The sequence below is a fragment of the Dunckerocampus dactyliophorus genome, chromosome 9 (genome assembly GCF_027744805.1).
Source record: "Dunckerocampus dactyliophorus isolate RoL2022-P2 chromosome 9, RoL_Ddac_1.1, whole genome shotgun sequence".
NCBI classification, from domain to species: Eukaryota; Metazoa; Chordata; class Actinopteri; order Syngnathiformes; family Syngnathidae; genus Dunckerocampus; species Dunckerocampus dactyliophorus.
This window is the reverse complement of record NC_072827.1, coordinates 24,087,403-24,115,385: the sequence shown is the minus strand read 5'-3', so window position 1 is coordinate 24,115,385 and position 27,983 is coordinate 24,087,403. Positions and strand designations below refer to the sequence as shown.

Here is a 27,983-nt window from a genome sequence, read left to right as displayed (position 1 = left end):
GGATCAATAAAGGGAAGAAACAAGGCTGGTCTAATCATTTTATCTATGAACATGTGTGAATGTTATATAAAATGTATCTTACATCTTAAAACCAATCAAGGCCGCGCGTTGGCCACACAGGAGATGTGGAAGATCTGGGTTCGTATCTCCGCTTGGACATCTGTGTGTGGAGTTTTCTCCGGGTACTGTACAGCAGCTACCTGCCACATTCCAAACATATTTATTTACCATAGGTGTGAATGGTTGTTTGTCTTTGTGCCCTGCAATTGACTGGCAATCAGTTGATGGTGGAGACTGCCGTACTGTTAGCCCACTGTGACCGTGAACAGAGATAATATCATATAAAATAATAAGTCAAGTTTCCTTGTTTTCAGGTCAGAAAATGTTGATATGGTACAGGTTTTTTTTATGTTATACTTTATTAGAATTTCACTTCTTTTTGCACTTGTGACAATATTTTAGCTTGACATCCAATCTCAAATGATTGCCCTTGACATGTTACCAGTTATTCAGATCTTCATTTACTTACAATTCATTCATGATGCTAATCATGTCAAAAAGGTAAAGACACAGAAGCCCCATGAAAACCAGCAAATGCAAAATTAGCATTCGGTGAAGCAATTTGAGGATTTGAAGAAATAACATAAAATGTATTGATAACAAAAACAAGCAAAAAACGATTAAGCTGAAGAGGACAATGAGAGTAAGCCATCATATGAGATACGACCGTTGATAGTCACAAACTTCACAGACTGCAAGTTGATGCAAATAACAAATGTTAATTTTACCTGACTTCATGAACAAAACGTATTGTGTGGCTATGACCACTGTGGTGGTGACACCGGCAAGACAACCGTAAGGTGTTACTCATTTAGCATATGGCACAGAGAATGAGTTTTAATGCAAATGAAAACGAAAAATAGCATGGAAGTTCAGCACTTGGTAAATATGTTTAAAGAAGCTCTAAACAGATTACATACACTATTTCTTATTATTAGACAAACCCTTTACAGCTAAGATGCTCCTTTAGCTCTCAACTTGGACAGCAGCATTTCATTCTTTCGACATTCCTGGAGGAACAAAAATGGAATTCAGCATACATTGTAAAGACAGAATTTTCTGCTTTCATCTACTTTAAAAGGAGACATACTATGCCCTTTTCCCACAAATTATGACAGTTCCTAGGTGTCTTAATAAAACGTCTCTGACATGCTTTGGGAAAAATACCCCAAGCATGGAGACATATAGCACTCCTATCACCCTCTCTGTCTGTCTTACTGTCTTTGTGTTGTTTTCGGTGGCTGTCCTTGCCCTACCAGAAAACTGTTAGGGTTATTATGTTAGGGTTATTATAGGGTTAGAGTTATTTAACTACAAAACAGCGGGGTCAATATCCTGGCATGGGCAGCTTAAAAACAAACTTTCTTGTGTAATTTTGCACTTTATAGGTGGGCAAGGACAAAACAGACCAAAATAAGTGCAAGCAGTCAAAAGTCAGTTTTTCATAATATGTCCCCTTCAAAGTAAACTTCACTTGACATTCATAATGTATTGACCGTTACCTCTTTAAAATCTTTGACAGTTTTGAAATAAAGTCTCTGTTTGTCGAGCAGCTCCAGGTACTCGTCGTTCAGCTGATCCCGTCTCATTTTGTTCTCTTGCTTCTTCTTTTCCATCTGCAGACAGGAAGCGCACGGCTTAGACCTATTTGGAGTGTGCATACTAGGGATAGGCGAGTACACCACTATCAGAATCTGTACATGTTCAACCATTTATTCATCTGCATCCGTATCTGACTCAGAGTGGGCGGGGTAGAAAACGGAAGTGGGCGTGGTTTAATCAGACACGGGCGGGACTTAAATCAGCACATTATTTTAAGGCTGAAATTAAGATGGATTGATCAGAAGTTGCTATATTTATTGCTTATTATTCAGCTTTATGTGTACTGTATGTGTGTAAGTGATCTGTAAGACTTTATATTTAATTATTTTTAATGATCTGTGTGAAGTTGGTGATTCATGCCAACATCCAGTGATGGCAAACCGGGAAATAATCTGTCAGCCGTGTTCACTGTATTTTTCCCAAAAGCATCGCGTTCAGTATTACGAGCAAAGTTTTCCAACTGACTTTATATCACCAGCTACATTAGAAGCAAGCAGACGGTAACCCCTCCGCCCCAAAAAACACCGTCAGTGACCGACGCAACACGAGTCGTTTACAGCTCTGTCTTGACAAATGCACCGCGTACGTAACGAAACAAGTTTACCAAGTCACTTTAGATCGAGCTGAGCTGAGAAAACCTAAAAAAAAAAAAACCTGCCCGGAGTGGAGGCACTGACCAACGCGACACAAGCTGTTTTCAACTTTGTCTTGTCAAATGCACCGCGTACGTACTGAAACAAGTCTACCAGCTAACTTTAAATATCATACAAACTCAAACACACTCTCTGGCTGTAGCGTGTCTGTCTAGGGATGGGCGGTCACTGTGTCACAGAGAGTAACGGGTGAATACAACATAAGTACTTACCCAATGAGGATTTTCCTTCATCACGAATCATGACGAGCTGTACTCGTTTCATGCTCGTACTGGGAAAAAAATGCATCATCCGTAACGGATACTTGTCAAAAATGAGCATACCTTGATGCGACTCTGTTTGATTCCCTCCACAATCTGCTCCATCTGTCTGAGGAACTGCTCCTTGTCTGATGAGGATGACATGGCCCTGCACAAAAAAAAAAGAAAAAAAGACTTCTATTGTATAACTACAGATCGCACAGTCACGATTACTCCGTGTGAAAGGTATTGGCATTTGGGTGGAGCTCAGTCATGGATGATCGGTATTGGAATCGACAGCATAAAACCCTGATTGGAGCACCCCGAGTTATTACTGTCACTTTCAGAGGTTAAGTGACTTAGCGATTATGTGCACTGCAGTGTTTGAGTTATGTGATTTCCCATTTGTCTGTGAACGTGTCGTGTGTCCTCGCTGTGTGTGGGACAGTTGAGTTTGCTGATGCTGTTTTGGTGTGGTTCAGCCGACAGTAGCCTGTTTGTTTTTGTAATAAAGAGACTGTTGCTCCACCACGTCCTTGTTATCCTTACAATGTCTGAATAAGCGTTACAATACCATCTTTATTCTTCATGAAAAGTCAAGTGATTGAGACAAGTGCGGCCAACCTACAGCCCAAAGTGCATTCTTTCATGTTCCTTTTTTGTGCTTCTGTTTTTGTGAGGATCACAACAGTGAAGCAGCAAAATTAGCCAACTCCTGGCTGTGGTGCTTTATGGGATAGCATTTAGTTTGCTGCATAGCTGCGAATACCCAAGCATAGTGAGGGCAGCAGAGTAAAAAGTCAAGATATTTACACTAAATGGAAAACTACATCAACACTGAGAACAACATATCGGTTACAAAATAAACCCAGCAATCAAAGCGTCTTTGTAGTTGTGCCTAATTAAGTGCAATATAGATTTTTTTTTTTTTTTACACTTTTTGTAATTTTTATAAGACTTCTGCCAGTTACATTAAATACAATTTAACTCAAATACACTTACTGTTGGAAGTTGTCATGAATGGAGTTCAGCAAATGAACCTAAAGTGGAAAAATATCAACATATAACAGGTGAAATGAGACAACGATGTGGAAAACAAAAACAACTCATCTAATTCCCATCTTACTTGTAACAATACTTACCTCCTTCTCGAGGTAAACCTTTTTGTCATCTAAGGTATTATACAACGTGAAGAACTGTTTGGTCTCTTTGTGTGTTGCAGAGACTGGAAGAAACAGAGACTGTTTGTTCAGCTGGTTCTGTCATCAATTGAAAATAATAGCAGAAACCCTTTTGACCTACCTTGGCTATAGAGTTCAACGAATCTTTTCTGGTACTGTGTTAGTTCTGCCCGACTTGGCACTTCATCAATTTTTCTCTGCAAAATGACAATCTCACGATTCCTCCGAGCCTGAACATTGAGAAGTTAAGGGCTGTGGGATTGCATGATGCACTGAAAATAAGACTAGGATGGGATCAAAGACCATCTGATCTGATGCAATCAGTCTGCATTTTGGTGGATCTGTCACATTTGTTTCAGGATGATCTAAATAACTGTATACACACACATACTTGCACACAAACACACATATTCACGATTCAGCATACAGGGCCAGATTTTTAGTGTTAGTTTTTTATGTTATCCAAAAAACATGCTAACACTAATCGAGGTTCCACTGCATACTGTATACATAAGTATTATTATTACATGTACAACACAGGCCAAAAGTTTGGGCACACACACACACACACACACACACATTCTCGTTTCCATGTTTTTTGAGGACCATATTTTTTATCGTCACTTGTGAGTACCACCCTTTCTAAAGGTGCTACAAGGATGAAAAAAATCAGGTACTCTAACCACATTTTTATAAGCTTATACACGACTTCAAATATCTAAATTGTTGATGTAATGAATTTTCTCGTGCTATGTGGGGACATAAGAAAAATCGAGAAAACACGGTTAATGGGGACCTCATTAACATAATATTTGCATACTTCACACCAAGTCCAATGTGATTAGTGGGGACTTTGCAACAAGTATATTACCAATGTGATTTGAAGGGACTTTGCAACAAATATATTACCAATGACATGTTCAGAATGTCACATATGTTAAAAAGGTTTCTGATCAAGAGATCAAGAAAGCAACTATTACTATCACATTTCAGATTTCAGATTTAAACGTTTAATGGACAATAATGCAACAACTATGCATTCATTTGTGCTCTGATGTCAGCAGTGTAAGTGTTTTGCTCCAGCAACTTCAGATGTAGGATGTACTGGTCACAGGTCATATAGTCTGTGTGTGAAACCTGTGGATAAAACTGATTCTCCAATATTTTCACAGAGTGTGTACCCAGACTCTGGTTGAAGGTGTGTTGTGGGGACCCCGTAAATGTCCAAAATACCCTATTTATTAACAAGGAAAAAATATTCCTGTGAAGTTTAAATTATGCTACAAGTGTTGCGCGATCACTACATTTCTACATATATTACATTTACAATCTTTGTGTACTTGTTCGCAGTAAATTGGGGGCACACACTGGTGAAATGTCTTCTAAACGTTTGTTGTGTGGGAAAATGTTTGTTGTTCTGACAATGTACTTGCACCCTAAAGTGTTTAACATACTACATTTAGAAGTTTAGTGCAAGTGCAGTACTTGAGCAGAATTTTAAACCCAACAGGGATTTTTTTCTTGGTTTATCATCAATGTAGTCTGGGCCTTGACGGCGTCCCCACAACACACCTTTGACAAGAGTTTGATCTGACCCTGTGTGTGAAACCTATGGATGAAACTGATTCTCCAATTTTTCACAAAGAGTGTGTACCCAGACTCTGGTGGAAGGTGTGTTGTGGGGACCCCGTAAATGTCCAAAATACACTGTTTATAAACAAGGAAAAAATATTCCTGTGAAGTTTAAATTATGCTACAAGTATTGCACGATCACTACATTTCTACATATATTACATTTACAATCTTTGTGTACTTGTTCGCAGTAGATTGGGGGCACACACTGGTGAAATGTCTTCTAAACGTTTGTTATGTGGGAAAATGTTTGTTGTGCTGACAATGTACTTGCATCCTAAGGTGTTTAACATACTACATTTAGAAGTTTAGTGCAAGTGCAGTACTTGAGCAGAATTTTAAACCCAACAGGGATTTTTTTCTTGGTTTATCATCAATGTAGTCTGGGCCTTGACGGCGTCCCCACAACACACCTTCGACAAGAGTTTGACCCGACCCTGTGTGTGAAACCTGTGGATGAAACTGATTCTCCAATTTTTCACAAAGAGTGTGTACCCAGACTCTGGTGGAAGGTGTGTTGTGGGGACCCCGTAAATGTCCAAAATACCCTGTTTATTAACAAGGAAAAAATATTCCTGTGAAGTTTAAATTATGCTACAAGTATTGCACGATCACTACATTTCTACATATATTACATTTACAATCTTTGTGTACTTGTACGCAGTAGATTGGGGGCACACACTGGTGAAATGTCTTCTAAACGTTTGTTATGTGGGAAAATGTTTGTTGTGCTGACAATGTACTTGCACCCTAAGGTGTTTAACATACTACATTTAGAAGTTTAGTGCAAGTGCAGTACTTGAGCAGAATTTTAAACCCAACAGGGATTTTTTTCTTGGTTTATCATCAATGTAGTCTGGGCCTTGACGGCGTCCCCACAACACACCTTTGACAAGAGTTTGATCTGACCCTGTGTGTGAAACCTATGGATGAAACTGATTCTCCAATTTTTCACAAAGAGTGTGTACCCAGACTCTGGTGGAAGGTGTGTTGTGGGGACCCCGTAAATGTCCAAAATACACTGTTTATTAACAAGGAAAAAATATTCCTGTGAAGTTTAAATTACGCTACAAGTATTGCACGATCACTACATTTCTACATATATTACATTTACAATCTTTGTGTACTTGTACGCAGTAGATTGGGGGCACACACTGGTGAAATGTCTTCTAAACGTTTGTTATGTGGGAAAACGTTTGTTGTGCTGACAATGTACTTGCATACTAAGGTGTTTAACATACTACATTTAGAAGTTTAGTGCAAGTGCAGTACTTGAGCAGAATTTTAAACCCAACAGGGATTTTTTTCTTGGTTTATCATCAATGTAGTCTGGGCCTTGACGGCGTCCCCACAACACACCTTTGACAAGAGTTTGACCCGACCCTGTGTGTGAAACCTGTGGATGAAACTGATTCTCCAATTTTTCACAAAGAGTGTGTACCCAGACTCTGGTGGAAGGTGTGTTGTGGGGACCCCGTAAATGTCCAAAATACCCTGTTTATTAACAAGGAAAAAATATTCCTGTGAAGTTTAAATTATGCTACAAGTATTGCACGATCACTACATTTCTACATATATTACATTTACAATCTTTGTGTACTTGTACACAGTAGATTGGGGGCACACACTGGTGAAATGTCTTGTAAACGTTTGTTATGTGGGAAAATGTTTGTTGTGCTGACAATGTACTTGCACCCTAAGGTGTTTAACATACTACATTTAGAAGTTTAGTGCAAGTGCAGTACTTGAGCAGAATTTTAAACCCAACAGGGATTTTTTTCTTGGTTTATCATCAATGTAGTCTGGGCCTTGACGGCGTCCCCACAACACACCTTCGACAAGAGTTTGACCTGACCCTGTGTGTGAAACCTGTGGATGAAACTGATTCTCCAATTTTTCACAAAGAGTGTGTACCCAGACTCTGGTGGAAGGTGTGTTGTGGGGACCCCGTAAATGTCCAAAATACACTGTTTATAAACAAGGAAAAAATATTCCTGTGAAGTTTAAATTATGCTACAAGTATTGCACGATCACTAAATTTCTACATATATTACATTTACAATCTTTGTGTACTTGTTCGCAGTAGATTGGGGGCACACACTGGTGAAATGTCTTCTAAACGTTTGTTATGTGGGAAAATGTTTGTTGTGCTGACAATGTACTTGCACCCTAAGGTGTTTAACATACTATATTTAGAAGTTTAGTGCAAGTGCAGTACTTGAGCAGAATTTTAAACCCAACAGGGATTTTTTTCTTGGTTTATCATCAATGTAGTCTGGGCCTTGACGGCGTCCCCACAACACACCTTCGACAAGAGTTTGACCCGACCCTGTGTGTGAAACCTGTGGATGAAACTGATTCTCCAATTTTTCACAAAGAGTGTGTACCCAGACTCTGGTGGAAGGTGTGTTGTGGGGACCCCGTAAATGTCCAAAATACCCTGTTTATTAACAAGGAAAAAATATTCCTGTGAAGTTTAAATTATGCTACAAGTATTGCACGATCACTACATTTCTACATATATTACATTTACAATCTTTGTGTACTTGTACGCAGTAGATTGGGGGCACACACTGGTGAAATGTCTTGTAAACGTTTGTTATGTGGGAAAACGTTTGTTGTGCTGACAATGTACTTGCATACTAAGGTGTTTAACATACTACATTTAGAAGTTTAGTGCAAGTGCAGTACTTGAGCAGAATTTTAAACCCAACAGGGATTTTTTTCTTGGTTTATCATCAATGTAGTCTGGGCCTTGACGGCGTCCCCACAACACACCTTTGACAAGAGTTTGACCCGACCCTGTGTGTGAAACCTGTGGATGAAACTGATTCTCCAATTTTTCACAAAGAGTGTGTACCCAGACTCTGGTGGAAGGTGTGTTGTGGGGACCCCGTAAATGTCCAAAATACCCTGTTTATTAACAAGGAAAAAATATTCCTGTGAAGTTTAAATTATGCTACAAGTATTGCACGATCACTACATTTCTACATATATTACATTTACAATCTTTGTGTACTTGTACACAGTAGATTGGGGGCACACACTGGTGAAATGTCTTCTAAACGTTTGTTATGTGGGAAAATGTTTGTTGTGCTGACAATGTACTTGCACCCTAAGGTGTTTAACATACTACATTTAGAAGTTTAGTGCAAGTGCAGTACTTGAGCAGAATTTTAAACCCAACAGGGATTTTTTTCTTGGTTTATCATCAATGTAGTCTGGGCCTTGACGGCGTCCCCACAACACACCTTCGACAAGAGTTTGACCTGACCCTGTGTGTGAAACCTGTGGATGAAACTGATTCTCCAATTTTTCACAAAGAGTGTGTACCCAGACTCTGGTGGAAGGTGTGTTGTGGGGACCCCGTAAATGTCCAAAATACACTGTTTATAAACAAGGAAAAAATATTCCTGTGAAGTTTAAATTATGCTACAAGTATTGCACGATCACTAAATTTCTACATATATTACATTTACAATCTTTGTGTACTTGTTCGCAGTAGATTGGGGGCACACACTGGTGAAATGTCTTCTAAACGTTTGTTATGTGGGAAAATGTTTGTTGTGCTGACAATGTACTTGCACCCTAAGGTGTTTAACATACTATATTTAGAAGTTTAGTGCAAGTGCAGTACTTGAGCAGAATTTTAAACCCAACAGGGATTTTTTTCTTGGTTTATCATCAATGTAGTCTGGGCCTTGACGGCGTCCCCACAACACACCTTCGACAAGAGTTTGACCCGACCCTGTGTGTGAAACCTGTGGATGAAACTGATTCTCCAATTTTTCACAAAGAGTGTGTACCCAGACTCTGGTGGAAGGTGTGTTGTGGGGACCCCGTAAATGTCCAAAATACCCTGTTTATTAACAAGGAAAAAATATTCCTGTGAAGTTTAAATTATGCTACAAGTATTGCACGATCACTACATTTCTACATATATTACATTTACAATCTTTGTGTACTTGTACGCAGTAGATTGGGGGCACACACTGGTGAAATGTCTTCTAAACGTTTGTTATGTGGGAAAATGTTTGTTGTGCTGACAATGTACTTGCACCCTAAGGTGTTTAACATACTACATTTAGAAGTTTAGTGCAAGTGCAGTACTTGAGCAGAATTTTAAACCCAACAGGGATTTTTTTCTTGGTTTATCATCAATGTAGTCTGGGCCTTGACGGCGTCCCCACAACACACCTTCGACAAGAGTTTGACCTGACCCTGTGTGTGAAACCTGTGGATGAAACTGATTCTCCAATATTTCACAAAGAGTGTGTACCCAGACTCTGGTGGAAGGTGTGTTGTGGGGACCCCGTAAATGTCCAAAATACACTGTTTATAAACAAGGAAAAAATATTCCTGTGAAGTTTAAATTATGCTCCAAGTATTGCACGATCACTACATTTCTACATATATTACATTTACAATCTTTGTGTACTTGTTCGCAGTAGATTGGGGGCACACACTGGTGAAATGTCTTCTAAACGTTTGTTATGTGGGAAAATGTTTGTTGTGCTGACAATGTACTTGCACCCTAAGGTGTTTAACATACTACATTTAGAAGTTTAGTGCAAGTGCAGTACTTGAGCAGAATTTTAAACTTCACAGGGATTTTTTTCTTGGTTTATCATCAATGTAGTCTGGGCCTTGACGGCGTCCCCACAACACACCTTCGACAAGAGTTTGACCCGACCCTGTGTGTGAGACCTGTGGATGAAACTGATTCTCCAATTTTTCACAAAGAGTGTGTACCCAGACTCTGGTGGAAGGTGTGTTGTGGGGACCCCGTAAATGTCCAAAATACCCTGTTTATTAACAAGGAAAAAATATTCCTGTGAAGTTTAAATTATGCTACAAGTATTGCACGATCACTAAATTTCTACATATATTACATTTACAATATTTGTGTACTTGTACGCAGTAGATTGGGGGCACACACTGGTGAAATGTCTTCTAAACGTTTGTTATGTGGGAAAACGTTTGTTGTGCTGACAATGTACTTGCATCCTAAGGTGTTTAACATACTACATTTAGAAATTTAGTGCAAGTGCAGTACTTGAGCAGAATTTTAAACCCAACAGGGATTTTTTCTTGGTTTATCATCAATGTAGTCTGGGCCTTGACGGCGTCCCCACAACACACCTTTGACAAGAGTTTGACCTGACCCTGTGTGTGAAACCTGTGGATGAAACTGATTCTCCAATTTTTCACAAAGAGTGTGTACCCAGACTCTGGTGGAAGGTGTGTTGTGGGGACCCCGTAAATGTCCAAAATACACTGTTTATTAACAAGGAAAAAATATTCCTGTGAAGTTTAAATTATGCTACAAGTATTGCACGATCACTACATTTCTACATATATTACATTTACAATCTTTGTGTACTTGTACGCAGTAGATTGGGGGCACACACTGGTGAAATGTCTTCTAAACGTTTGTTATGTGGGAAAATGTTTGTTGTGCTGACAATGTACTTGCACCCTAAGGTGTTTAACATACTACATTTAGAAGTTTAGTGCAAGTGCAGTACTTGAGCAGAATTTTAAACTTCACAGGGATTTTTTTCTTGGTTTATCATCAATGTAGTCTGGGCCTTGACGGCGTCCCCACAACACACCTTCGACAAGAGTTTGACCCGACCCTGTGTGTGAGACCTGTGGATGAAACTGATTCTCCAATTTTTCACAAAGAGTGTGTACCCAGACTCTGGTGGAAGGTGTGTTGTGGGGACCCCGTAAATGTCCAAAATACCCTGTTTATTAACAAGGAAAAAATATTCCTGTGAAGTTTAAATTATGCTACAAGTATTGCACGATCACTAAATTTCTACATATATTACATTTACAATATTTGTGTACTTGTACGCAGTAGATTGGGGGCACACACTGGTGAAATGTCTTCTAAACGTTTGTTATGTGGGAAAACGTTTGTTGTGCTGACAATGTACTTGCATCCTAAGGTGTTTAACATACTACATTTAGAAATTTAGTGCAAGTGCAGTACTTGAGCAGAATTTTAAACCCAACAGGGATTTTTTCTTGGTTTATCATCAATGTAGTCTGGGCCTTGACGGCGTCCCCACAACACACCTTTGACAAGAGTTTGACCTGACCCTGTGTGTGAAACCTGTGGATGAAACTGATTCTCCAATTTTTCACAAAGAGTGTGTACCCAGACTCTGGTGGAAGGTGTGTTGTGGGGACCCCGTAAATGTCCAAAATACACTGTTTATTAACAAGGAAAAAATATTCCTGTGAAGTTTAAATTATGCTACAAGTATTGCACGATCACTACATTTCTACATATATTACATTTACAATCTTTGTGTACTTGTACGCAGTAGATTGGGGCACACACTGGTGAAATGTCTTCTAAACGTTTGTTATGTGGGAAAATGTTTGTTGTTCTGACAATGTACTTGCACCCTAAGGTGTTTAACATACTATATTTAGAAGTTTAGTGCAAGTGCAGTACTTGAGCAGAATTTTAAACCCAACAGGGATTTTTTTCTTGGTTTATCATCAATGTAGTCTGGGCCTTGACGGCGTCCCCACAACACACCTTTGACAAGAGTTTGACCTGACCCTGTGTGTGAAACCTGTGGATGAAACTGATTCTCCAATTTTTCACAAAGAGTGTGTACCCGGACTCTGGTGGAAGGTGTGTTGTGGGGACCCCGTAAATGTCCAAAATACACTGATAATTAACAAGGAAAAAATATTCCTGTGGAGTTTAAATTATGCTCCAAGTATTGCACGATCACTACATTTCTTCATATATTACATTTACAATCTTTGTGTACTTGTTCGCAGTAGATTGGGGGCACACACTGGTGAAATGTCTTTTAAACGTTTGTTATGTGGGAAAATGTTTGTTGTGCTGACAATGTACTTGCACCCTAAGGTGTTTAACATACTACATTTAGAAGTTTAGTGCAAGTGCAGTACTTGAGCAGAATTTTAAACTTCACAGGGATTTTTTTTTTCGGTTTGTCATCAATGTAGTCTGGGCCTTGACGGCGTCCCCACAACACACATTCAACACACCGAGTGCATATATTATTCGATATATTACATTGAACCTCTTTGTGCACTTGTCTTAAACTGGCTATGAAATCTAGTTTTAAACTGTTGTAAAGTTGGAGTGCATAATCTTGAGAAGTATCTATTTTTGGCCCTCATGTGTTTGTTTTTTTAACAGTCTATCAACATACAGGAGAAGGCCAAAAGCATACACACCTCTCAAGATTATGCACTCCCCTGCTGCAGCAAACTAGCTGCACTAACTATAACTTTCCTCTCAGTTGAATGACAGTTGAACACTTATTCAGGTAATTCTAATTTGTCACACAAATGCACTTACCTTGTGTCACACAAATTCTTTACTTTAAATTGTCACACACCTTCAATTATCCTTTTTTCTTCTTCTATAATCATTCCTTATGGGGACCAGGAAGTGGGCGGCACCCAACCATTTATGGAAAAGTGTGTGTGGAGAGCGAGTGTGTGCAGTACCAACCACAAACTACTGGGGGAGCTTGTGGGCATGCCACACACACACACAGCCATTGAAAACCATGGGTTGTGGGCCAATGCTAAAAACCACACGGGCACCTTCAGAACAGCTTCTGGGTTAATTTAATACCATTTTCTTTATGGGGACCTGATTTTTGGTCCCCATACCGAAATCGGTCCCCATGACGTGACTGTGTAAACAGATCTTTGTCCCCACAAAGATATGATTACAAACACACACACACACACACACACACACACACACACACACACACACAACCCCATGGTGCCAACCCCATTAATAAGGCAAGAAATTCCACTAAGTAACCCTGACAAAGCACACCTGTGAAGTGAAAATCATTTCAGGTGACCAAGCTCACTGAGAAAACACCGAGGGTTTGCAGCACAATATAAAAAAAAAAAGAATAAGACATAAAATATATGTCTAAAACATAACGCATATTTAGAGTTAGTTCACCATTTTTTGTTAAGTACATAATTCCACATGTGATTGTTCATCGTTTTGCGAATCTACAATGTAAATAGTCATGAAAATAAAGAAAATGCACTCAATGAGAAGGTGTGTCCAAACTTTTGGCCTGCACTGTATAGTGCACATGTGAGCTCTTCAAAACCCCCCTCTTAGCCGTGACACACAATATCTGGCAATTTACTATTTCTACTTACCATGAGTAGGCGGATCTTTTGCAGTTTCTCTCGGTCGGTGTTATACTGTTTGTGTATCAGTTGGTTCCTTTCCTAAAGAAGATACATGGTGCACTGAAAAAAATGACCATTTGACTGACTATATTTCACAGACTTAAGATGGAAACAAGCACATTTATCTAGCAAAAAAGCCTGTGATGTCGTCTTTAAACAGCCAGGCAGCAACTGTTTTCTGCAAAAGGTAGAGCGGGGCAACAATACTGTAGAATGTGTAAATTGGAAGAACAAATTTTGCATTTCCTATTATTTGTACATTAGTGTGGCTTTTAAGTAAATATCGGCTTAACCTGCCTCCATGGGTGGTAAGCTCTATTGTTAGAAGATCGGGGCTGAAAAAGTGGACATTTGATCATATTGTCATATGAAATTACAGGCATGCTCCGAACGAGCCGTCCTGTATATACAATAAACACCCCCCCTTCCACACATCCTACACCGCACACCTTCTCCTCCTCTGTATCCTGCCCAGATGCTGTCCTCAATTCTTCAATGGTCCGTTGCAGAAGGGTCATCTCATCCTGGACATAGCATCCAGACAAAACCAACATGAACTCAATTCCTTCCCAAACTAAACCACACATGTCCAGAACATGGGACAATAGCAAAGTAGTGTGTGTGCTTACTCTGCAGTGTGTACGGAACTCCTGTTCTTGAACTTTCAAGTTTTCATTCATTGTTACCAGACCCCTTAGCTTCTCCAACATGCTGTTAAGCAGAACAATATATTTACTGTGCTTCGAAAAAAAAAAAATACAATGTAGCCTCTGTGGTAACTGACAGATGATGAAATCTTAAACACTTTTACAAAACACAAACAAATTCAATGTGACCAAAACAAAATGGCGACCTGTGTTCTTTGCACAAAAAGGAGTGTGGGAGGACAAAAATGGAAATAATTTTTTTTTCTACTAGATTTATTCAACGAATCTTAGAATAATATGGATTTTCATGTCAAATTTCAACGCTAGCTACACAGGGCCGCTACTCTGTCTTGCACCTTGCGGCCTCTGCATAGATCTGTCAGTGTCAATCACTGCCAGTCAAACAACATACATGATGTGGCCAATTTTCATATGCCCGATGAGCTTTGGCAACAAACGGAGGCAGTTCTGGCTTCCAAAACTGATATAGTGCCAGCCGACAGTGCTTATTCTGTAAATGTTGAAAAACTACTATTTACATCCATTCTCGTCTTCAGTCACGATACGCTACAGAGCATGCATGCGCAACAATCCTTTCGTCGGCAGCCCAAGCTCTCGCGCTGTTTAAGAGACAGACTGTCAACTGGTTGCTAGTCTTGTGATACCTGGTGCATGTCTCTACAATCGATTAATCTAAGGATTTATGGCTGATTCTTATCAGGATCCAGGAAGCTGCTCACGATGCAGCTGGAGTGACTGCATGAATGAAATGATCTCATCTTTATGTGGACTTTGTGGATCAGCCTGGAGTCTACTGCTTTCTATTATGAAAGTTTGTGAAATGTAACTGGAAGAGCGATTGCAATATATTTGGCTTCGCTATGCACGCGCATGTGTGCACATTATTAAACGTAACTGGCGAGGAGCAATTGCACTGTGGGCTTGTGTCTGTGTTTGTCAGCCCCTCTACCCTCACAAGAGCTAATCATCATCATAATCATCATCAATCAACAACCTGCTGTCCGCTTGACTTTCCATGTCCTCTAAAGTCATCAGTTCATTCTTCAATCTCTCTGATTCCCCCGTTGCCTAGGAAGACACATGAAAGGAGAAAAATGTAACTATAAAAAGTAGGGGTGTCACGAGACCACGTGTCACAAGATGTCGAGTTTAAAACATGACCATATTTCTCGTGGGAATGGGTCATCCGGAAGCCTATCAAGACTGTGACCTATGGTATCGCTACTGTGATTGATAATACAGGGTGGGCCAAAAGGAGTTACCCATCGTTTTTTCTGCACTATTCAAAAATGCTTGCAGACAAACATGACACACATTGAACACAGTTTCCATACTTTATTGTCAACCACCAAAAAGATTTACATCTCAATATGGCCACCCTTTGCCTTTATCATAGCCTGGAGACGACCTGGCACTGCCTGGCATGAGCGCCGCACTATCTCTGCATCAAGTTTTGACCATGATGTCATCAAAGCTTTCTTCAAAGCGGTGACACTGCTGTGATATACTCTTGAGACCTCCCTCTCCAGGATAGACCAGATCGCAAAGTCCATTGGGTTGATGTCCGGACTTGATGGAGGCCACATGTTCTTGTCCCAGAAGCCAGGAAAGTGCTCCTTGCACCAGGTTTGTGTGACATTGGATGTGTGAGCGGGTGCACCATCTTGTGTGAAAATATACTGGTTTCCAAACGCATTGGTACACCATGGCAACACGTTTTCTTCAAGCATTTGAATGTAGACCTGGCTGTTCACTTTCACACCCTCCTGAATGAAGACCAAAGGAGATTTTGAGCCATCAGATGCAACAGCAGCCCACACCATGACTCCAGCTGGCTTCTGACGACGGAAATGAGTTCTGCAGCCTTCTGGTAGGTGCTGTGTACTATGTGCATAAACCCTGTCATTCTGGGAATTGACCACTGCCTGAACGGTGAAGATCTTCTCGTCAGACCAAACCAGGACTTTGTTTGCGGCACTCTGGATCTCCTGCAGCATCATTTTCCCCCTGTGAAGCCGTTTTTTCTTTGAAGCGGCTGAAATTAGTTGTCTGTGTTGCATTTTTAGTGCTTTCAGTCTAAGATCCTGTTTGACAATTCTTCTCAATGAAGTTCTTGAGAGGTTCACTTCCTTTGCTGTTGCCCTCATGCTCCTGCGAGGATTCCTTTGGACTCTCTTCCTCACCATCTCAACAACCCTTTTGCTTCGGACTGAACGTTTTCTTCCAGGGATTGGCTTGCTGGTGGTCTCGCCAGTCTCCTTGTATCGTTTCATGACATTGTAGCCAGTCTTACGACAAACATTCACCTTTTTCATGATTTCCTTTGTTGTCAGTCCAGCCTCCTTCAAGGCCACAATCTGGTCACGCTTACCCTTCGATGCCATACTCGACACTCATTAGGAGTAAACAACTGAACTTTGGTACATCAAAAGCTATACCTTTTGAGAGAAACTATCCAAAATTTTAAGCTTCTAGGACAAAACCTAAGCGAACACGATAGAGATATGCGATGGGTAACTCCTTTTGGCCCACCCTGTAGACGTAATAAGTGGCAGTGCACAAGGCAGGATAGGAACCGCACACTAAGCACTTTACGCACTATAAACCTTGCAGTCCTGCCTGCACTCAGTGTTCCCTGAGTCACTCGCTCGCAGTGTCTGTTTTTTTTCTGGTCAACAGCTGCCGGGGTCTTAATGTCCAAGCAGAAGCTGCATCAGTTAAATATATCAGTGCCATTTTTGTTTTCTTAAGAGTACTGAAAATTCCGGACGATAAGCCTCTACTTTTTTCATACGCTGTGAACCCTGGGCTTAAACAATGATGTGGCTAATTTATGGCTGAAAGAACTACAGTTCCCAACATGCTTTGAGTGCAGATTCAGGAAGTTGTCGAGTGGATGCTAATATCAAGTCTTATGCAGTGATCGTGTTTTGAGATGACAAATTTGAAGTATGTTTCATCAAGTGCTGAATTACTACAACTTCAGCTTGGACCGTGGCAGCTGTTGACCTCTGATGAGCTGATGGAAAAACGTCTCATGTCTCACTCATTGAGTGAACAGTGTAGGTAGGATTGCAAGGTTTATAGTGTGTCTTCCTGTATAAATATCCAACGTTACAACATGGACACCTGTGGCTTATAGACAAGTCCGGGCTATATATGTACAAAGAATGTTTTCTCTTATATTACTCTTTATTCTTATATTCAAGTGTGGTCCGGAACTTACAGTAATGTTAAAATATCGTGTCTCCTTCTCGTGAACCCAATATTGTGTATCATCTCGTGAGCTGATCACATGACATATCATGACAGCCCTAATAAAAAGTCAATTAAAAAAAATCCACTTTATAAAGTTATCTTCTGTGTTGCACTAGTCAGATATTCCCATTAGATTGTTAAAGCACACTCATTGGGAATATCATATTGACCCAAATATGAGATGACCCTGAATAAAGACTACCCCTATTTTTCTAATAAAACTGGCACTTTTTGGTGACTCGGTTAAATTTAAAAAAGTTTTGTTTTTGTACTTTTCTTAAAATTAATCTTTAAATCTCGTCTCTGTTTTTTTCTCTAAATTTAGCGAGCGCAGCTTATACACAGCTTATACATTTCCGGTAGGTGGTTGATCTTTCTTACCTCAAGCAGCTTTCTCTTGGCCTCGTTGCAACCTCTCTTTACTTCTGCGAGATTGGCTTGCAGCTATTGACCAAAGACAAAACTATTATTACTCAACATAAACAGGCACAACATCTTAAACTACCTGACAGCTATCACACATGCTTTGATGAACGCACCACAATAGAACAGCTGGTGCCAGACATTGCGGAATTTAGAATATTCTGGTGATTACAATTATCCAAGCCTGAAATCAGTTCAGAATAAAATAAGTACTAAACAAAACAACCACAATGTGTATGCTATGTCAAATAGTTATATGCTCTTCTCGATGACAGTGACTCCTACCTCCATTAAGGTAAAGTGATACTAACCTCGCCAAGTTGGTCAGTCTTCTGCTGTATTTGTTTGTTGAGAGAGGCAACAGCTCTGAGGTGCTGATGCAATGGGCCATAGCGCTCTGTGAAGTCCTCTGAGGATACCTCCAAGTGCTATATGAACAGAGAAATCCAACAATTTCATAAAATTGGAACAATTTGGCCATTTTAGACTATTTCGACTGATTTTTCAAGGCACACAGAATATTGTGTTCTATGGCGACATAAACATGGAAGCTACCAAAAGAAACATTAGACTCACGTCTTTCATCAGAAAAAAAAGTTTGTTTCTACCTTTTTCCGTTCTTTAGTAATCAGCAGTAGAACACTGGTAAGTTCAGGAAAATATCAGTTCCCAACAAGAATAGGAGGAAAAACAGCTTTTTGTGAAAAGACACATTTCAAGCATAACTTTCACTTTGACACAAAGTTTTTGCTTTTTTGACAGCTTAAATATCTAAATGAGTATACCGAAACATAAATACAAAAAAAAAGTTTTTTTTACATCAACATAACAATTGATTTACAAATATAACACAATTAACTATTTACAATTTACACTCCTCCATGCTCTTCCGCTTCCTCCTTGCTGTTGAGTGTGTTTTTACACACAAAACATCCATGTCGAGCTCTTATGAAATGCACTGCTGTCACCTTGTGGCTGTTTTTATGGCTTAAAACTGCTCTAACTGCGACAATGAGTTAATGTCGCCAAGCAAGGTTCCACTGTACTTATTGATTGATCGATTGATGGCACAGTTACACACCTTCTCAGCATACGCAGAAGCGATCAGTTTGATCTCCTCAGACTGTTGTCCAACTATATGCCCCACTGTGCTTGCAGTCAGTTGGCCCTAAAAGATACATGCATGCTTGGTCAAAACCCACACTGCACAAATATTAAAGCATGTACTGTATTTTTACTGGAAATTTGAATGTGTTGTGGTAAAAATCCACTATAGCTCAGGCTCGCATAACCTCTTGCCGTCCTGCTTTCTGTTCATCACCTGCAAGTACATATATTCTCTTTGTGGCAATATAGAAAAAGTACTTGAGAGAAGGGAAGGGCCAGCTAAGGACATGATAAACACAAAGTGATTCAGTTAGTTTTAGTCAATAACTTACAGAAAACGTATGAGCCACCTAGATACAAACGCTTTCCAATCCTCAAGAGAGCGAGTTCAGACAGTTCCACATCAACACCCTCCATGTCCTTTGTATGTTTTAGGTCATTTTTTAACCCTTGTCATAAATTCTATTTATTTGCAAGTGTATAAACTGTAAACCAACAAAACCAAAACAATTTAAATAGATCAACACATAATAACTGTCAGTATTGTAGATTTTATTTTATTTTAACATAAAATAGTCATCTGCTTGAAATATATTTGTACATGTACATATTGAAAAATAAGAAAGAAAAAGACTTTGATCTACCTCTTCATCCGCCATGGCAGCCATTCTGGTGATTAAGCTTTTGATCCGTATCTAAAGAGGAACAACAAAGAATAATAGTTCATAAGCAAAATATGAAACAAGTACAGCATACAGTAAACTCTCCTTTTCCAAGGACAGCTTTTTCACCTCCAATCCAATGCCAACATTGCAGCATTGCATATTGGCTGATATCAATATCAGTCCGATATGTGCAGTATTTTGTAGTGTGGAATGTTAGAAAAATAATGATCAGGTGATATTTCCCAAACAGAGAACAACAATCAGCAGCAATGTATGGGTGAGAAAAACTCACCCAATTACTTCTTTCAGCATCTGGAGTATAGTTTAATCCACAACGTAGTGGCGGGTAGGCATAATATAGCGATGAGTTTGAGATGCTCAATTAACACTCATCACCGACAGGGCTCTGTCATCTTTTCAGTTATAGCGAATGACTTCTTGTCGGCCCGTGGGAGTTTGCGTGTTACACTGCTTCAAATGCGCCATGAGTTTTGTGTGGTATTAAACTTCTGTGCCACCATGGGAACGTTGTGCATGACAAGTTGTCTTTTATGGACTTTAACAAAAAATAAACACGTCCGACATCACTCCTACTCCGTGCTCAACATGTTAGCGCAGGCTGTTGTCGTGATCGCGTGAGCTCTATCTGGCCATTGCTGGATAGACGTGCTGGCACGGAGTCTGGAATTGACTGCTTGTGTGGGAATGCCAACATCGGAGATGTCAAATGCAGGTCGATATAAACCGATACATCGGGACACCCCTACTAATTATAATTCTATAAAAGTAATTCTAAGGATTGTACAGTCTAAATTAGGGTTTCCCATCAATTATTGAGGCAAGGCACATGGTTTACATGGGAAAAATCTCACAGCAAACCACCAAATAAAAATGGATGTCAACAGGTGGATATGCAGGACAGATAAATGAACAAAGATACATTTGTAGGAAGTACATAATAATAAAATGATGAAAAACATTATTTGCCACGGCACAGTGATTGGGAATCACTGGTCTAAATGACTGCATTACTGTAAATATTAGTTCACAACCTACAGTATTGAACTGTATCATGCATTTACAAGGCCGCAAACAAAAAGTTACATAAAGTTAGAAATGTTATTCTTGTATTGGGAGGTTCAAATTACATACCTCCTCTGCGGCCCACAGAGCTTCTTCTTCTGAAACCTCTTGCACAGGGTCCTTAGCCGGGAGAGCTTTTTTGTCATCCAGCTAAAGAAAAAAATTGCATGTGCATATTACAATACAACTGAGAAACAGAGCAACGGCTCAGTAGAACCCTTCAGACAAGGGTCACATTTTTTAAGTCCATGCAGCTGTCCCATTTAGACCATTTTATATCGAAACGTAAACGACATTTACACCACGTTAAAATGACAGCTCTTTGGAAAAAAAAAAAGAAAAGAAAAAGAGAAAGTGTGAATAATTTCAGAACCGTTCCACTTTTAATGTAAACTATAATGTGAACTGACTGGAAGCTTTTAGGGAAAAATCATAAGTTCGTTGTATCGCTTGTTGAAGCAGCTTTTGGATTTTATGTCAGCACTCAAGTCTTTTGGAATAGGGGTCTATCAGCAAGACCGGCAAGTCTTTAATATTTTCCCTCCCTTCCTTGCAAAAGAGATCAGATCTCTCCACTGTTGGCATTCACATCGGGGCTCCTACGTGTTCTTGCCCAACGCCACATTCGCTGGCTCGGACATGTCCTCCTCTGCCCCGCTGACCACCCCACCGAAACGATCATAGTGTTGATCTATGCACAGTTGGAAGCATCCTCGCGGCCCACCCGCACCCGCTGGTCCGACGTTGTTGACCAAGACCTCCAACAAATTGACCTGATGCTTGAGGAGGCCCCCGCTCACTGTCATGACCAAGCAAGGTGGAGACCTTGGTGACCCTAGTGGGCTCAGCGTCTTGTTGACGTTGACATTACATGAAGGATGTACTGCAGGACAACATTACGTTGCATCAAGACACAATAAAAACAGGCATTTCACATTGACTACGGTATTTTGAAAATACCGTAGCTGCGTAGCGATCTTCGAGTTCACCTCATGAATTTTGACTTCCAACTTGCACGTGTGTGCACCCCTGATATCCATGTACAATGTAAATAAACACTCATACTCATATTAAAATATACTAAATATATTAATATGTACTAAATATATTCTTGGTCATTTTAAAAGTAGCCCGCAGGCTGAAGAAGTGTGAGTACCCCTGCTGTACATGACGGCAGGTGTGTACTGAATTCTATTGAACTAATGTGATTGGTCAGTTCTGTACAGTCACAGCCGTAGTTGTAAGACAGAGTGCACACTTACTGTATGCATTTTAGTAATAGATTTTACTCTGCGCACTCAAAATACTTTGTTTTTCCAATCAAGTTGTCCGGCACATGCTATAGATCACATTCAAGTATAAAAAGGGTTCTGAAATGATTTGCTTTGGTCTCATTTTCTTACACAACTTGGCATTTTATCAGAGATGCACGACGTGACGACGCACACTCACAATGTACACTTTTAAATGAACGGTATTATCAATACTATAAAAGCTAACAACTAACCTTGTCTTGTTTGGATTGTTTGCTGAATCCATGTCGCCTGGAAGAACATAAGTAAGTGTATCAGTACAATATTATAGATATGAAGATAAAACAAAATCAATAAACCATGAGGAATACAAATATTTGATTAAATGTGTTAATGATGGCTCAGAACCATCAAAGAAATACTCCAGTTTGCTTTCATTATGCCAAACATACGATGCAGCAAACCAGCTGTAAAAACATCTTTATGTCCACATGGGCAGTGGAGAACACATTTGATGCCAAATGTTACCTGCCATATTCCAGTAATGTTGAGTGAACCTTGGACTCCTCATCCAGTAGTTCTCCTGCATCCTTTTGCCTTCTGTACTTTCTCTGTGGTTTGTATACTTCCTGGAAAAAAATATACTGATGTTGCATGATACAATGACATATTCATCTTTAAAATAGGCCCCCGGGCTTGGCAGCTCACCAGTACATCAGACACTGCTCCCACTACTTTGGCTCTTTGACACACGTCGTCATTCTGTCACAAGAAGTTTCATAAAACATGTCAAGATACAAAGTGAATTCTATCACTGGTGGCAAACTTCACACAACACACAACTTTGGACAGGGCAGGAACGCTAGCACCGCATTTTTAAAAAATCATTTTTTGTCATTTTCATGCAGCCAATCTTTTTGGTTTGGGTCATAAGAAAATTTAAATAAATTTGAAGCTTATTTAACAACAGAACATGAAGTTATTGACTCAGGGGGGTTGGTTTCATTTCGAGTAGGGCAAAAAAAAACCCAACACGGATGGTTCCAGGGCTCCATGTAGACTTTAAAGAGTTTAAAGATTATGTACACAGTACAGAATGTATGTTTAGGCAGCATGGAAATGACGAAGCAAGGCCATCGCTCACCATGGCACGGAATGAGTAACTTTTTCTGAAATGGATTCGAGGAAACAAGGTTAGCTTACTACATAGTGCAATGACCTGTTGGTGTTTTAACGTTGCACCTCGCTGTGAATGTCATGCGTGCGAGGGAGAGACATGTGTAAGCTGCCTCACGCTGTTGGAAACGAACACTACAGTCGTGGCCGTAAGCTCGAGAAGTGACTCAAATTTGGTGTTTTAATAAGTCTGCTGTCTCAGTATTCTTTAAGAATTTTACATGTCTGTTATATACTGAAGAAACATGCAAGAAGACCAGAAGCTAGGTAGTAGCTAAGTAGCTAGTTAGCTGCCGCCAATGTGATGCACAGCGACAGCCAAGAAAGTGTGCTACGACTCCACTTGCATGTTCACACTTTCCGTATAATCATTTACAGTAGGTGGTACTTTTTCAAATGATTAAACAGATTTGTTGCGTTGCCAGTTTTTGTGGAATACACGAGATACAGCACCTAGTATACCTGGGAGTGACCTTATACCGTACACTGAGTTTCAAGGCACACACAGGGAAGGCAAGAGCCAGGGTCTCCACTAGGAATCGCCTCCTTCAACAAGTGCACAGACGTGTGACTATTACGGATAACATGATAAAGCATGTCTACCATTCGCAAGGGAGGCCAAGAAGTCTGACACCTTGGTGAGGGACTATTAAGTTGATTTTTTTTTTCTTCTACTCTGAGATTTGCATCAAAGGGGTTTGCAATATTTTCTTTACAACACACTATTCCTAAATAATATGGTGTCCCTAGTCAAATGTAATGTTCTGGCAAAAAAGGTAAGTAGGAGATATTGCTGCTGTTTGGACTGGGTGTTGGGCATCCGCTGGGTGTCTCTTCACGTTTATGTTATTTACCGTAATCCCCTTTGTCATCGCAGCTTTGCATAACGGCAAGAACGCGTTCAAAGAAGGAATATGTTAAAAACACTTTCAGCATTCAGATGTCACTCCAACAGAACGGTACCTCTGGAAGGCTGTAAGCTTTCTGGAACTGAGATATGGAGTAAGCTCTCACATAGTCACCCATTTGCTCTCTGGTCTCTATTGCTCGCTTCACCAGCCACTAGAAATAAACACAAAGCAAAAAGCCCATCACATACAAGAATAACAAGTAACTGCATGCGCGCTCATAGACAGTATTTAAAAATAGACTTGTTAACTGAAAAAGTGCTAATTATTATTTGCCAATTAGAGGCAATCTATCTTTTCATGCTCTGAGAACCTCAGCTGTTCTGGAATTGTAAGACTGGTCTTTTTATCTCAAATACCTGTACTACTGGAAAAACGTGGATAAAATCAAGTCCTTGGATTTGATGAGGCTCCAGAAGATGAGGACACTTCATTTTTGGTAAAACAGACACAATTTTCTCAGTCAATGCACTGTAAATAGGAATAGTAGAACGTTAGTGTTAATCACTGAAATAATAAAACAATATAGCCACTACAGCAATGGCAAGCCAAACATGAATACACCAAAGTACACCAAATATGTTGCAAACACAGAATATTCTGTGTGCCTTGAAAAATCAGTCAAAATCGTCTAAAATGGCCGGTACTGAAGGGGTTGGATTTTGAAAAATGGCTGGGATTGAATGAGTTAATAACATAAGACATGCACCATATTGTATGCCAACTGGATAATGTACACGAATCAAGCCAAAATTTGTGTGTACATTTTCAACGTAAACCGAGTGTTCACTAACCGAAGTTCCACTGTACACACATTTATAAACACAAAGAGTCAGAGAGGAAGCCACTTACATTTTCTGGCCGATGGTTGAGTTTTCTTGAAAAAGAAGATCAATGTCAATGTCATAGTTACATGTGGTGATGCACCAGGTCATCCCGCCAACCACCTGCACAACATGAGTGTGAAGGGAGGTTGAGCTCAAGCATAAAACACAGGACGTGAACAACCTTTTTTTTATGAAAAACAAACCGATTTTACATGGGAAGATGTTGTTCAGTTCCTGGTGCTCCATGTTATGCAGCCATAAACTAATTAAAAACTGAATTTTGGTCCGTTAACACAAGAGTCTCTTGAGAACTAGTTACAGCATGTGCCGGCAGAAAAGTACATGTGGCGCACAGCACAACAATGTAGTGTGCGCCTCTTGCTGGTCAAATCAATACAGCGTGTGCTTGTTTAGCTACACTGAGGAAGACTAGCATGGCTTATTAGTTAGCATTTTAGCATTCAGTATGTCTCCCAAGTGGCCGCACGGTGGTCTAGTGGTTAGCATGATGGCCAACACGGTAACAGTCTGGAGATCGGGAAGACCTGGGTTTGACCTGGCATTTCTGTGTGGAGTTTGCATGTTACTCCGGTTTCCTCCCACATTCCAAAACATGCATGTTAGGTTAATTGGCGACTCCAAATTCTCCATAGGTACAGTATGAATGAGTGTGAATGGTTGTTTGTCTATATGTGCCCTGCGATTGGCTGGCCACCAGTCCAGGGTGTACCCCGCCTGTCGCCCGAGGTCAGCTGGGATAGGCTCCGCGTGCCCCCGCGACCCTAATAAGGAGAAGCGGTATAGAAAATGGATGGATGGATGTCTCCCAAGTGGGAGAGTGCCAAAGAAAAGGAAAACCATCACCATGAAAGTAAAAATGAACATCATAAAGAGCTTTGAGAGATGGTCCCAATGGTTCGACACTCGACACTAATTTACGATACAGACAATTGAGTGCTAATGAATGCAAGAGAGGTCATGGATTCTGTGCACTGTTACAAAGAGATCTGGTTATCCTTCCACACTAGCCTGGGACAGTATTTTAAGAACATAGCAAAAGGCCTGCAAGACGCTACAGGAGTTTGAAGTCCAGGACCACAAGGCTGGCAAACAGCTTTTACCCACAGGCCATCAGGCTCCTCAACGAAGCACTCGCACACGCCGCACGCAACACACGCACACACTCATAGCACTTTATTTATTTATTTATTTATTTGTATTATTTACTTGTATTAATGTCTCTTCTGTTGTTGTTGCTTAATTTATTGGTATTTATGTTTATGTGTTTATGTTTCTTATGTTCTTATTCTTTCATTTGTTTTCTTTCTTTTCTTGGGAGAATGAACAGAGTAAGATTTTCATTGCATGGTATAACTGCTGTTTTTCTATGCACATGACAATAAAACTCTCTTGAATCTCTTGAAATCTTGAAGACAACCACAGGGGCAAAAGTAAGAAGTTGTTCTCTTTTTATTAGTTTCACTACATTCTTGTATTAATATGTTATATGCATTCTGTCTACAGTGTCAGTGACTTTAGGAGTTCATTTAGGTATAAGTTCCAACAATAAAACTCGACTTACATCACAGTCTAGGAAAGGAACTGCTTACCCAAAGGACCAACTGAATTCAGCAGAGCGATCATTTAAGATTTCATTGAACCACTGTACCTTATCAAAAGGTGACAATCCTTTAATGCGGGCTCTGAAATACCCAGCAGCCAAAAGCAACTCAAGGATCTCCGCCAGCTTGATGCTCTGCTCTTCATCTTCCCGGGCCTCCACCTAAGAGACAACAGTAGACCAGTGGTTCTTAACTTTTTTTTTTTCTTTGAGTCACAGACCCTCTTCCGATGAACGCCCTTCCCCAGAAATATACACATTAACATCCAGAGTGTACTTTATCAATATTTTATTGTCTGATGGTCTCAAAAAACATTGTATGCAAAAAGATAGGGGCATTCATTATAATCATGAAAGCGTTAGTTTGTACCTGATCCTCAGCCATCCATGGGGCCCAATAAAATCTCGATAAAGTACATTGTGCACGTTGGGTGTAAGGTTAAGAACCCCTGCACTAGACAATAGTACTTCCTAGCGAAGATTATTTTGTATATGTTCGTTGTTAACATATATTATTTTTGGTTAAAATTGAAAGATATACAATATATAAATTTATTGAAAGTGAATTAATAAGCCATTTGGCAAGAAACAAAATAGCTTACTTAATTTCTTTTGGCACAACCGTCAACACAAACGCTGCGTTCAAGAACATCATCACTTCCAACACTGTTGAATTTATTTTCGCTAATAGAAGCAGCACCAACCCATAGCCTTACCTACACAGTAAAATACACAATCATGACTGACGTAAAAGTTTGTACCTGAACAGGGTTGCCGTCTTGATCGAACTGGGCACCCAATTTCGAGCCATGCCTGGTTCGATGAAAAGCAGAGACTGTAGCAGCCATGTTGAACGGAGTTGTGACAGGTCACGTGATTTTCTTCTTCTTCTACGAAATGTTTACAACGACCCAAAATGGAGACGGATGACAGCAAACGCGGAAGTGACGCCACTTGTGATCGCTGCATTTGTTTAGTGGAAGTAGCGATCCCATATTGTGTTTCCGTTTTATAATGTCGGCGGAATAATGATGCATTTTACTGACATCCTCAAAACAACACCGTGTAATATACAGAAAGATCTCTCGTTCGCCTCTCAACTCTTCTTCTTTTGAGCTGGCTCGAACTATCCGGTAAGCGCTACCGCCTCCTACAGCCCAGTCCCTTAATCACAGTTCAGACACATACACAATACTCCTATAGCCACAGTATTGACATAGCCATGATTTCAAATAGTGTACATACATACTGTGCGTGTTAAGATGAAAAATCACCTGGGCTTCCCATATTTAGCTTCGTATCAAAAGTGTTCCACACTTTTATAGCCCTTTAGCAAACACATTATTGTTGCATGACCACCACCTACTGGTCAAAAAAGTCGATGCATTTTGATGA

General features: G+C 40.0%; 1 protein-coding gene across 2 annotated transcripts; it reads right to left on the bottom strand.

The window, feature by feature from the left end:
- Positions 1-5: 5 nt before the first annotated feature.
- Positions 6-27,928, bottom strand: ccdc93 (coiled-coil domain containing 93). Of its 2 annotated transcripts, none has more exons than XM_054786920.1 (23): positions 27,350-27,928; positions 26,637-26,750; positions 24,993-25,087; positions 24,500-24,611; positions 24,196-24,294; positions 22,765-22,818; positions 22,585-22,685; positions 22,311-22,347; positions 20,873-20,953; positions 19,700-19,750; positions 19,030-19,116; positions 18,260-18,376; positions 17,907-17,969; positions 15,262-15,335; positions 14,229-14,310; positions 14,049-14,123; positions 13,567-13,638; positions 3,857-3,965; positions 3,697-3,779; positions 3,557-3,594; positions 2,639-2,723; positions 1,563-1,676; positions 6-1,070 (listed from the first exon to the last, which is right to left on the bottom strand). In XM_054786920.1, the coding sequence occupies exons 1-23, from the start codon at positions 27,434-27,436 to the stop codon at positions 1,014-1,016; spliced, it is 1,887 nt and encodes a 628-aa protein (XP_054642895.1). In that variant the 5' UTR covers positions 27,437-27,928; the 3' UTR covers positions 6-1,013. The 2 variants fall into 2 exon arrangements, 1 of the variants encoding a protein (XP_054642895.1); XR_008572428.1 differs by having other exon boundaries at positions 1,041-1,070; positions 2,528-2,723.
- Between the last annotated feature and the right edge of the window lie 55 nt (positions 27,929-27,983).